Genomic DNA, 11,372 nt, shown 5'->3' on the forward strand with positions numbered 1-11,372 from the left:
TGAACAAGAAAACAAATATCTTTAAATTGTTCACTCAGGATAACACAAGAATAAGGTAAAGCTTATTGTGATTGTATAAATATGCACAACAATCACCTACAATATGAAATGGAACTAACTCCTTTTCCCTTGGATGCAATATACAAAACTTGGGAGAATTGATGGAAAAAGGAGAATAACTTCCACCTACCAACAATTTTTCCAAAAAAAAAAAGGAGAAAATTTACACCCATATTGTGCAACCAAAGGCAGAGAACCAGAGTTTGACTTGGTGATTTATTTATACAAATGGATGGAGACATCATTGCAATGAAGATTTCTCAGGCAAAAATAAGTATCGAAAATGAGAGTCGAAAGGAAGAATACCACAGTTGCGAGAACCGATTAGGCTTTGCCGCCTCTGGGATATACAACCCTGAACAAATGCAGCTTGATGGGCTGGAAGGTAATGGGAAATCCATACTGCCAAATTCACGTCGTCAACGGAGTTTTTGGCGAAACAATATAGCAGTTTTGGTACCAACAGTCTTCCTTTGTTGCTAATACCTACAGAAGCTCGAATGAAATCACGTTGTGCCTCTAGGAGATCCTCTTGAATGTTGTCTGCAGTGTAGATCCTCACCTGCATAAGTTACATATAAGTTAGACTTGAAGTAGAAAAATGTTGATATATCGGTCCACTATCTTACACCAGTTTGTTAGACAAGAACTACCGCAGGAGAAGAGTAAGTTCCGCAACTCAGAGCAAACGTTAAAAGTGGTTCGTGTTTGTCTATTGCAAATCTTCGCTGTTCCTCCGTCACCTTCGATTTATGGAGAGCAAGAAGCAAAGCCTGGTTACAAGTTTCCACAATATAGGGCAATGAGACAATGAATTGTGTTAAGAGAATAAGCAAGAAAAGCTAAAAACAAAACAGTTATAGCAAGTGCATACAATTTGTGGCCTGTGAACTGGTGGTTTCATCTTGAGGATGACATATTCAATTCCTGTTGCACTGAAAGAGTGCCCCCCAACGGTGTATGCTGCCTGCAAGAGTACATTCCCAAAAAAATTACATTAATACCCAAAAAGAAAGGAATCTGACAACAAAAACAAGCTGCAAGTTTCAAAATACAGATAGCCTAGAACTGATTTTTTTCCAGAATCTTCACATGAACTGTATTATTTTTAATTCCTGTAGGACATTGTTCAGTTTCACATTTCTAATTCTTGTGTGGATAAATTCAAGAGTGGCACTGTCAGCTCCGATCATTATCCTATATACTTCACTCGTGGAGTGCAAAAATGGGGTCTCGGATACTTTAAATTTGAGAACATGTGGATGGAACATCATTCCTTCTCTGATTTACTAAAAAAATTGGTGGCATTGAAATTAGACTCCAGGATAATTTTTGCACCGAGTTGGTGTGTCCTATGTCACAAATGTGGTGAATCCCTTATGCACATTACTGTGTTTTGTGACTATACCCAATCATGTTGGATGAGAATCTTTCCCTGCTTCAACTATCTAGTGGTTTTCCCTAATGACCCTCTCACCCTTTTGAATATGCTTCTTATTGGACATCCGTTCAAGAATGAGAAAGCTATTAGTAAAGCTTCATCATTAAAGTCTACTTTTGGATCATATGGAATGATTCAAATCATCGTATATTTGAAGATATGCCCTTTTGTAATTTCATATAATCAATGAAACTTTGATTGTTTCTAGTTAAAATAAATAAATATATTAACCGTACTATTTCTCAGAGTAAAGCTGGTGCATTGCTTTCATGGAGATATCAAGAATGATCCAAGAGCACAAAGACTTTGAATGCACATTCCTAGTTTCTACTTTTTTACAATCAGAAGGGGTCTCGCTCTTGGTATTGTACTCATGAGCCACCTCACTAATCCGGAGAGAGGCTTTGCGGACTCCAAAACTAACTTCGGGAGACAACAAAGAGTTAGTTATTAAATCTCTACCCGGACACTTGAACTTGGGACCTTGGAAGGTATCTAAAAGCATCTAAAGTCTTATCAATTCTACCCTTGGGGTTAAAACAAAATACTCGGTCTTTTTAAATAGTGAGAAAACAATTCATTGGATTTTGAAGTAAAGGCTGTTCAAGTTCGGCTTGCTCTAGTGTGCACATTTAGAAGTAAAATATTGTTAAGGCAAACAATAAATTAAGAACATTGTGAACGGGAATTACTAACTAGCAGAGGGAACACATGGTAGATGTATTTCCTGAAAGTTGTGAACCTTGATACAAAGTAACTGTATATCTACTTTCATGAGTAGTCTTTTAAAATTGAAGCTTTTTCATTGACACTTGAACCTCATCTCGGATGACAGCTTGGGGAGGAAAATAACTACAGGGTAAACCTGGAAACGAACTATTTACATATTTTTCAAATTCCAAGTCCAAAATGTGTTTAGTTCCGCAGACTAAGGCAACTTGTATGGACTAAAAGGAATATCAAACTAAAAGAACCGACCAGACATGGAATATATCCAACTCAAATCAGATCAATGCCATTAACAAACTCACCATACCACAAGATACCAAAGCTAGTCCGTTTGCTTAACTAACCATCTCTTTCCCTCTCTGCTTGGGCATCCTCCCGCAGCTTACTATTATCATGCCCTCTTACAGCATATTGCCCCCCCACCCCCACAACACAACCCAGCAAATAGACAATATAGCTCACACCAAGTAGCCAAACATGTGAGTGTGAGTCCGTGTTGCTGTTGCATTGCCAAGCAAGTATGTAAGCAGTGATGTGATGCTCCTTACATGGTTACCTAACCAAGCTTCAACTGATATTCATGAAACCATCATCATACACAAACTAGCATACCATAGGATGAAAACCATGTCTATACTGAAAACTAGCAATACAAAAGAATATCCAGGCTCTAAAATATGAATTAACATAAAAGGAAAAAAGAAGAGAAAATATGGCCTTCAAAATCAAACCTTTTGCATCAAAGAGAAGAGTTTCAATTCACTTTTTGGAACTCCGTAAGCAAGGTAAGCCTGACAAACATAAGTTAAGATGTGAGCAACCAACTTATCATCTGTTTGTTAACCATATTTTAATATGAACGTTTTACACCGAATTTAACAAGGAGAAGTTGCTTACATGCATGATCAGTGCATTATATAAATTGATCCAGAAGGCTAGCCTTTCGTCTCTGTTTAAATGAATGGGATTCACTTTTGCAAGTTGCTCAACAAGAGTGCTGTTCACAAAACAGATCATTAAGGCAAAAACAGGCCAACTCCAGATTGCAGTAAAACTTTCAGGGTTATCATAATGCCAAAAAGCAGAGGAAAACCAACATGAAAGGAAAATGAAGGACGGTGTGTTTTATGAACATTACCGGAACTTCCTCAATTCTCCAGCAGCATATTCTAATTGCTTCTTTCCAACTGACATCCAAGAAACTTCAGCTGCTTGAGCATAATTTCCAATTTCAGCCCAACTTAATTTTCCTCGTACTCTATATGGATCACAAGCATTCTGTGAAGCCAATACTTCAGAGCTACTCGGAAGATCAATTTGTGGACTTTGTACTCTTGATGAAATAATTGACCGTTCAGATGATGACCACCATGATGAATTGGAAAGATGTCCTCGAGGTGATGCAGGTGAGTGGCTTTCCAATGTTGATTTGGAAGGCACGGCCGAATCTGCTAGAGAGATGAATATGTTTTTCATACATCTGACCATTTCTTCTGATAATATATTAGGGTGGTGCCAGAGGCCACTTGATGGTGGCCCTCGAGACATTTTCTCACATTCTACTGGTTGGGAACATTCATTAACTTCAGCCACAGGCGTCTTCTCACAGTACATTTCAACTAGGTCAATTGCATTCTGATTCAGCAAAAACAAAGGCACAGCGTTAATCCTGAGTTGGTTTAGTAAAACAGAATGCATTGATAATTGAAATTGAAGATTTTCTGAAATCTAATTCCATCAATCATCATGGTTAGACCCTACAGTCTCCAACAAAAAATGCATATTCAGTCAAAATCAACAGTTAAATTTCTTCCCGCTCAGAAAGACACCACTGAAATCAAGTTATACAACACAAAAAAGCAACGGAGGGAAACAAATCTAGTCTCAGAGTGTGCTGTTTTCAACTAACCACGAAATAGGGGTGATGAGAACATTAACATTTGTTGTTTTAGCCAGCAGTTCAAGGATATGATTGTAAACGTCTTACATGGAAGTCATTACAAGCACTTTCATAAGTGGAAGGCTTTTAAAAGAATTTCTTTAAGTATAAAATATTTGGTGAATAGTCCATTGTCTCAATAACTTTTACAGAAACTGAAAAGGATTGGTAGAATAGAAAAGTTGGAATATTTCAACAAAACTAGAACCTTTCAAAATTAAACTTCTAAAAATTTATTTACTAAAAACAACGAACACGGTAACCACAAAATCCAGTTTATATGATAAGCACTATATTGATAACCATAGATTAATTGATCAGAAAGTGCTTGTAAAGAAGATACCAGATAAAGTTTGCAGTATCTCAAATTTATGGTAGGCATATGAATGTTTATTAAATTGGTCATAGTCGGTTCATTGACAATTTGGTCGAAAAACCAACTCCGACCAACTAATGTTCACCACTATTCCTTCACAGTCATCAAGGACCAAAAACAGTGAAAATGTGGTTCTGTTTATATGATAAGCACTATATCGATAACCATAGATTAATTGATCAGAAAGTGCTTATAAAGAAGATTCCAAATAAAGTTTGCAGTATCTCAAATTTATGGTAGGCATATGAAAAACTAGACCTTGGGTACTTGAATAAGTTTGGCATTTTCAAGATGGAAAAAAAGAACTAATCTTCCATCAATTGCAATTGTACCTTCAAATATATGTTAATAAATTTATGGTTCTGCTATGAGACAGGGCTGTGAAGTTCAGGAAACCAATCGCAGGGAGGAGCCGGACTGGAATGGAAGCAAACAAGAGTTGGCTCCATATTTATGCTTTTGAGAAACAAAAGTTGTATTAAGAAATATATTCCTTCATAGGGATGAACATGATAGACAAAAAAATCAAGTCAACCAACCAAAAAGGACCGAACCGAAGGTGGTTGGTAGGAGATAAGGACAGGTTTAGTTGATGTCGGTTTGGGAAAAATACAAACTGACAACATTTTTTTTAAATTTCAAAGGCTTAAACCGATCGATCAACCAACCAACGGTCGGTTTGTACTCCTTCATGAGTGGGGTTGGTTTGAACGTTTACTAAATCGGTTGTAGTCAGTTCATTGACGGTTTGATCGAAAAACTGACTCCGACCAACTGATGTTCACCACTATTCCTTCACAGTCATCACGGACCAAAAACAGTGAAAATGTGAAATAAGTTTACATATATTACAGAGAATAAATAATAAGTAAAATCAAAACCACAAATATTAACCAAAACAATGGCCACGAATTTCCAGTTTAAATGCATGTGAGAACTCAGAAGAAAACTGAAGTTTCAGGGGAAAAGAATTACACAAGGTTAAAAGGAAAACGAAAAAGGAAAACGAAAAAGAAAAACATTATGATGAGATACCTGTTTTTTCATAGCCTCAGAATTGGAGCAAAGGGAAACTGAACAAGGTGATGAATGCATTAAACGATATTCTGCAAGCCTCCTTTCATTTTTTTCTTGACTAAGTTGGAAATGTAAAGAGACCATTTCTTGCTCGAGCCGTACAACTGCATCTTCCAAAACTGCAATGCCAGATAAAAGATCTTGGGCCTGCACAAAATTTCAATGCAAGAATATTGCCACAAAAAATTTAAATTAGAGATCATAATACAAGTGTTGGAAATATTGAAAAAATAGGTACGGGAGGAATCCAAAGACAAAATGCTACAAGGGGGAAATGGAAATAGATGAAAAGGCTCTTGCTATCAAATACAATATTTACATCTAGTTTCTTCCATTCTCACACCAAATTTGTAGAGGACCTACAAAAAGCAAGAAACAGCGAAAATCCTTGTATATAATGAACATACAAAAGCTAATCCCAAAAAGTAATAGAAAAAAGTTAGCACTACCCATTTTCAAGTGATCAAATAAGGAAAAATAATTCAAAACTCTTTAAAGCAAAAGCTCCAAAGGGAGGCACCAAAGTTACCGTTGTCTCATACCAACAGTTCCCAAACTCCCAGGGGACCAACAAAAGAGAGAAACAGTAAAAATCCTTATATGTAAGAAACATACAAAATCTAATCCCAAGAAGAAATTAAAAAAGGTCAGCACTCTTAATTTCAAGTGATCAAATATGGATAATAAATCAAAACTCTGAAAAGAAAGAGCTCCAAAGGGAGACACCAAAGTTTCCGTGGTCTAATACCAACTGTTGATATAGAAACCTGCACCAATGATCAATTTGTACCCTCAAGGAAGAACGGTTCCAAAATCTTGCCCTCGTGTATTTTTGTGCTTTAGAGAGGAGTTTGACGTAGATTGTAGTTGCTTTCTTAATCAGAGACTAATGGAACTTCTCATTTCCAAGGCCAGCCACAATTGCCCGAGCCCATCAATATAACCTTCAATTTGCAACGCTTCACTGTTGAACCTTGCAACATACTCTCTTGACGTTTCATTCCTTCTTTGTTGTATGGTGAGCAGATATGCGGGAGGTTTTATATGATCACGCCCTTCAAGTAACTGCACAATGAATGCTCTCACCAACTCTTGAAATGAGGCTATCGACCCCCCTTTCAATTCATGATCAAAACGTATCCAAATGTTCTGTTGGGTCTTTCGATCCATCGTAAGGTTTCATCATGGGAAATTTAAATTTAGGGTACCTTCCCTCGTGTGATTTCATTCGTGAAGGGTGGATCTACCTGATGTAACTGATTATCAAAAGGTTCAACCCTTCACGATCCTATGCTTTTTTGATATCCCCTTACTAGTTTTGGGTTCGTTATAATTCAATTGGCCATGGTCAACTATACACTCTTGTCCCCATCAGCCTGATCCTTTTGTTTTTGGTTGATAAGATTCCTCAAACCTATGCCCAAGTCAAATTTTTCCGTCCACTCAAACCTTCGAGCATCTGTTCATTCACCTATCCAAGTTTCCAACCATTCCTAATGGCTTGGATGAGTAACAGCTAAGAATTTTGGACGTCACTTAGAAGAGGAGAGGTCATCCAAGTTTCAGTTACAAAAGGACAACCTATATAATCATTGAACTACAACTGAAGAAAGGTACATTGAAACACAAACTTCTTTTTGATTGATTGAGCCATTTATCCTAAATTGAGCATCGGAATATATGTGGCTCAACACCACACCAGTGTTCAAAGATGCTTTTCTTGTAGAACTTTTGGGACCATTCTTCTTTTTTCTTTGGACCATTCTTCCTCGAGAATACAAATCTACCGTTATTGTGATTTTCGGTATCAACACCAACAATTCCCAAACATCTCTACAAAGAAACACTACCATTTCTTCTTAACATAGATTCCAAAAGGACAAATTGGAATTCTTTCACTGATCAAGGAAAACCCACCAGGACTACAAAGCTTTTTGAAAGAACTTCCATTTCCAAAACTTCTAAAATCTTATCCAAAACATCTGTATCATGAATCATGGTGCAAATATGGCCACGTATCTGTATGTGTGAATGATAGTTATATGTTAACCATCATAGGTTCACGAAGTGGTAAAAAAAGGAAACATTGCCTAAGAGCTTAAAGGTCATGGATTCAATCCATGGTAGTCACCTATCATGAATCATGGATTCCACGAGTTTTCTTGACACGAAAATGTTGCAAGATCAAGCGGGTTGTCCTACCATAATAGTTGACATGTGTGTGACCTGGCATAGACACAGATTTAAAAAAAAAAGATAATTATGTGCTTAACCCCAAATCAATTGTTACACGTTGTACCAACTCTTTACTCTTATTAAAGTATCTATGCTTCAAAACTCCCAAAAATCAAAGATGTATAATGTGCTTGTACTTGTGAAGGCAATGGTTACACAAAAGATTTGATACAAGTAACATTGTCATAACTTGGTTTTAGCTCTTTTGGATGATATGTTACATGAAGATGAAATTTTCGATCTTTCCAAATGATTCATTCAGCGCATTTATGCTGAAATATGATCACTTCATGGGATAAAATTTGGTAGATCAAAATTTAAAACCTCTAATCATTGAGAAGAAGAATTGGCACATCAACCCTTAGGCTTTTTGGCTTAAATCTTGGCTAAATAATGTTTTGATGATAACAAACAATAATTTATGTAATTTCAAGCATTACGATTATAAAGCATTGATAACTTTGAAATTTGAATCAGCTCAATTGGAGATATATTGAGCAAGTAAGAAAAAAATAAAAATAGAATAAAAAGAAGTAACTCATTTGGATCTAATGTGAAGTTTCTACTCTATTATTTCTTGAGATTTTGATCAATGACAGATGACCTAGATTTGATCTTCTATTCGCAGGTAGTTGTGATTCATTTTGAAACTTTAATCCGACGTGGATATTCAGGTCTTTTTGGTGCAAAATTTATTTCCTATGGTTGGGATTTCAATAGTAGAATCTAATGGCTTTCATGCAAACTATATTTTTACAATACATTAACTTGTATCTTGCATTGAACTATGGAACCACATTATCAAGCATAACATAAATCCTGCAGTTGCAATTAAGATCAGTGGAAGATCCCATATTTTCAAAAAAACAAAAAATAAATTCAACCAATTAGTCTGATTTGCTGACTATCTTTCATGAACTCATTGTCACTTCCACACTTCCCTTATAGTGACGCTTGTACGCTGAATATTATTCATCACTCAATCCTTTGCTCTATAGTGTACTTGAGGAGAGTACCTTTATTATTTTCCTTCATGGGCATGCATGAAAGTTCGTTGATGCAATCAACTGTTTAACTTTCACTTTTTTTTTATGCACAGTTACTATTTGCCACTTATATTAACCTTGGCCTTTTCTTCCCTCCATATTTCTCAACAAACAAAATTGGAAATTGAAGTTTTTCAGATTTTGAAGCATAAATATCAAAATGCAATATATTTTAAAGCATGAAAATAAAAAATTGGACACTCAATAAATTGCATGGCAACAAGCAACATACATGATGAGGGAGGCATGAGAAGTTGGCTAATCTTAGATCCTTCTTTTGAATAGCATCTTCAAGGGAAGTGTGCAGCTCTATCTCTTCTTGCAACTTTTGTTGCAACATTCTCACCTACAAAGTATCATTTTTTAACCCAACAATTCAAATAGAAAAAAACTAAGTTCAATGTATAAAAGATCAGTAACCCAATGATCTGAGAGTTCTTTTGAAGAGTAACTAGTCTCGATGCTTCACCAAGTTAAATATAGACATGTTAAAGAAAAATATATGAAAATATTTTATTGCACTAATGGAACATCCATATGCAGCCAGACACTTACATCTTGTTCGAGCTGAAATCTGTAGGGAAAAGAACCATCGTCTTTCTCCAGTATTCCAACATTACTGGTCACTATGCCAAGATTGCTCTGCTACATTAAGCAAAACTCAGAAATAAAATGTAAAGCGTATATGATACATTATAATTTACAGCAAAACCTTGTTGTTAAAAAGCAGTAGATAAACTAGATTAATTGACTCAATGTGTGTGTATCTATATATATATAATTCATGTCAACCAAAATAACTGCACCTACATTTCTAAAACGTTGGCATTAACCTTTGACTTCTGCTCTCCTAAGTACTTTAAGCAAGCACCATGTCACATAAGCTTATTATCAGTCACAAATTTAGCACCCAGTAACAATAAATAGTACAAATGAAAATTGTTAAAACGTGAATGGGAACTCTTTAACCAATAGAGGAAAATTTGAGAAAACATCCCAACATTAGGGACTAAAACACATATTTAAGTTACTTAAAATAGTCTTCTGTTATGGAACTTAGCATAATACAAGAGAGAGAACCAAGTTCACAAGCAATTAACAATATAGAGCAAACTCCTCAATCACTTCGGAAGTTAAGGTTTCAACAAAGTCACCTCATAGATTTTATTCCTTTATTTTCTTTCCACTCAGTAACAGAAAATCAAGTCCAGAACACATTACCTCTAAAAATAAGTCAGCACAACCAAGGTCAACAGCATTCCCTGAACTAGAACTGTACCCAGAGTGGAGATCACATCTGTGGCATCACAATGACAATAATGGAAATAAAAGCATTAAAAAGGAAACACCACTGAGGTCTGCAGAGAACAGAAGAAATGAAGAACACGGAGAATCCAAACCAAAGGGAAGAACAGTCAGTCTTACAAGGAAAGTCCAGTTTGAGGAGGTGACTCCGACATTCTGGGTTTATAAGGTTCAGTGGCCTCTACATAACAAAAAAAAAAAAAAAAAAAAAAAAAAACCATAAATCTCAAGCATCAGAAACGAAACTCATACCAACATAAGCATGAAAAAGTCCCACATTTTCCCCCAAAATCAAGATTCTAAACAACCCGCATCTTAAACTAAAAACCCGTATCAACAAAACCTTACAGAAAATCAGAATCGAGAGCCATGAGCCAGACATGAAGAATCATAAATGCACAGTGAAGCGTCGCCTGTGAAGAGACGATATAATGAAAATGAATACAAAAAAGGAAATAACCCCTCATGAAGGAACAGTTAGGAGTCATTTTCAAAAAGGAAAAGCAACCCATTGCATTACATTACACTAGAAGCATAATGAGAAGAAATGAACCTAATCATCAAACAAAGTAAGAAGACATAACCAAAAAGCATTTTGAAGAAAGGAAAAAGAAAAAACTCAACTGATGTGATGGGTGTTGAGATGAACACAGTGATGAGAGGAAAAGGAAGGAATGATTCAACAAGTATTTTTGTGGGAAAGTGAAGTTAGTTCTTCAAATTTCTTGTTCCTTTGTGCTTTTTTGGAGTGGGAGTGGTTTTAGTTTTAAAGGTTTGAAGTTGAAAGCAGAAAGGGTTAAGCAACATGATTAAATAATGCAATAAAGGAGCCTCCACTGTCCTAGCGACCCACTTCCCTCGTGTTGGTGGAAAGTCGGTAGCGTTTTGTGATTCTCAATCAGTAAAATTCATGCTCAATTTCTTTTACTTTTCGCTTCTGACTTGAGCTTAGTTCGGATTATGTAATTCTCGTCTCAAAATAAAATCTCTGATGAGACGGAGACCTTTTAAAGTTAAAATGGATAAAGGATTTAAAATTTAAGACCACTAACTTCCATAAAACAAAACATCATAGGTCAGCTCACACGTACTTTAAATTGCCTATTATAATGTTTACGATTTGAATTTCTCACACGTGTTCCACCGAAGAAAGTTTGTTGTTGC

The 11,372-nt window shown here is 35.9% G+C and overlaps 1 protein-coding gene across 6 annotated transcripts; it reads right to left on the reverse strand.

The window, feature by feature from the left end:
• LOC103496201 (uncharacterized) lies at window positions 1–11,160 on the reverse strand. 6 transcript variants are annotated; one of them, XM_051086249.1, is made up of 13 exons: window positions 10,833–11,160; window positions 10,557–10,621; window positions 10,329–10,389; window positions 10,125–10,200; window positions 9,459–9,548; window positions 9,136–9,249; window positions 5,581–5,769; window positions 3,369–3,865; window positions 3,128–3,227; window positions 2,962–3,021; window positions 935–1,027; window positions 714–833; window positions 1–622 (listed from the first exon to the last, which is right to left on the reverse strand). In XM_051086249.1, exons 3-13 carry the CDS (start codon window positions 10,361–10,363, stop codon window positions 302–304), a joined length of 1,695 nt encoding a protein of 564 aa, XP_050942206.1. In that variant the 5' UTR covers window positions 10,364–10,389; window positions 10,557–10,621; window positions 10,833–11,160; the 3' UTR covers window positions 1–301. The 6 variants fall into 6 exon arrangements, with proteins under 6 accessions (XP_050942206.1, XP_050942208.1, XP_008456190.1 ...); XM_051086251.1 differs by having other exon boundaries at window positions 10,552–10,621; XM_008457968.3 differs by having other exon boundaries at window positions 9,459–9,545; window positions 10,833–11,158.
• Window positions 11,161–11,372: the final 212 nt, after the last annotated feature.

Source organism: Cucumis melo, chromosome 6 (genome assembly GCF_025177605.1).
Source record: "Cucumis melo cultivar AY chromosome 6, USDA_Cmelo_AY_1.0, whole genome shotgun sequence".
Taxonomy (NCBI): Eukaryota; Viridiplantae; Streptophyta; class Magnoliopsida; order Cucurbitales; family Cucurbitaceae; genus Cucumis; species Cucumis melo.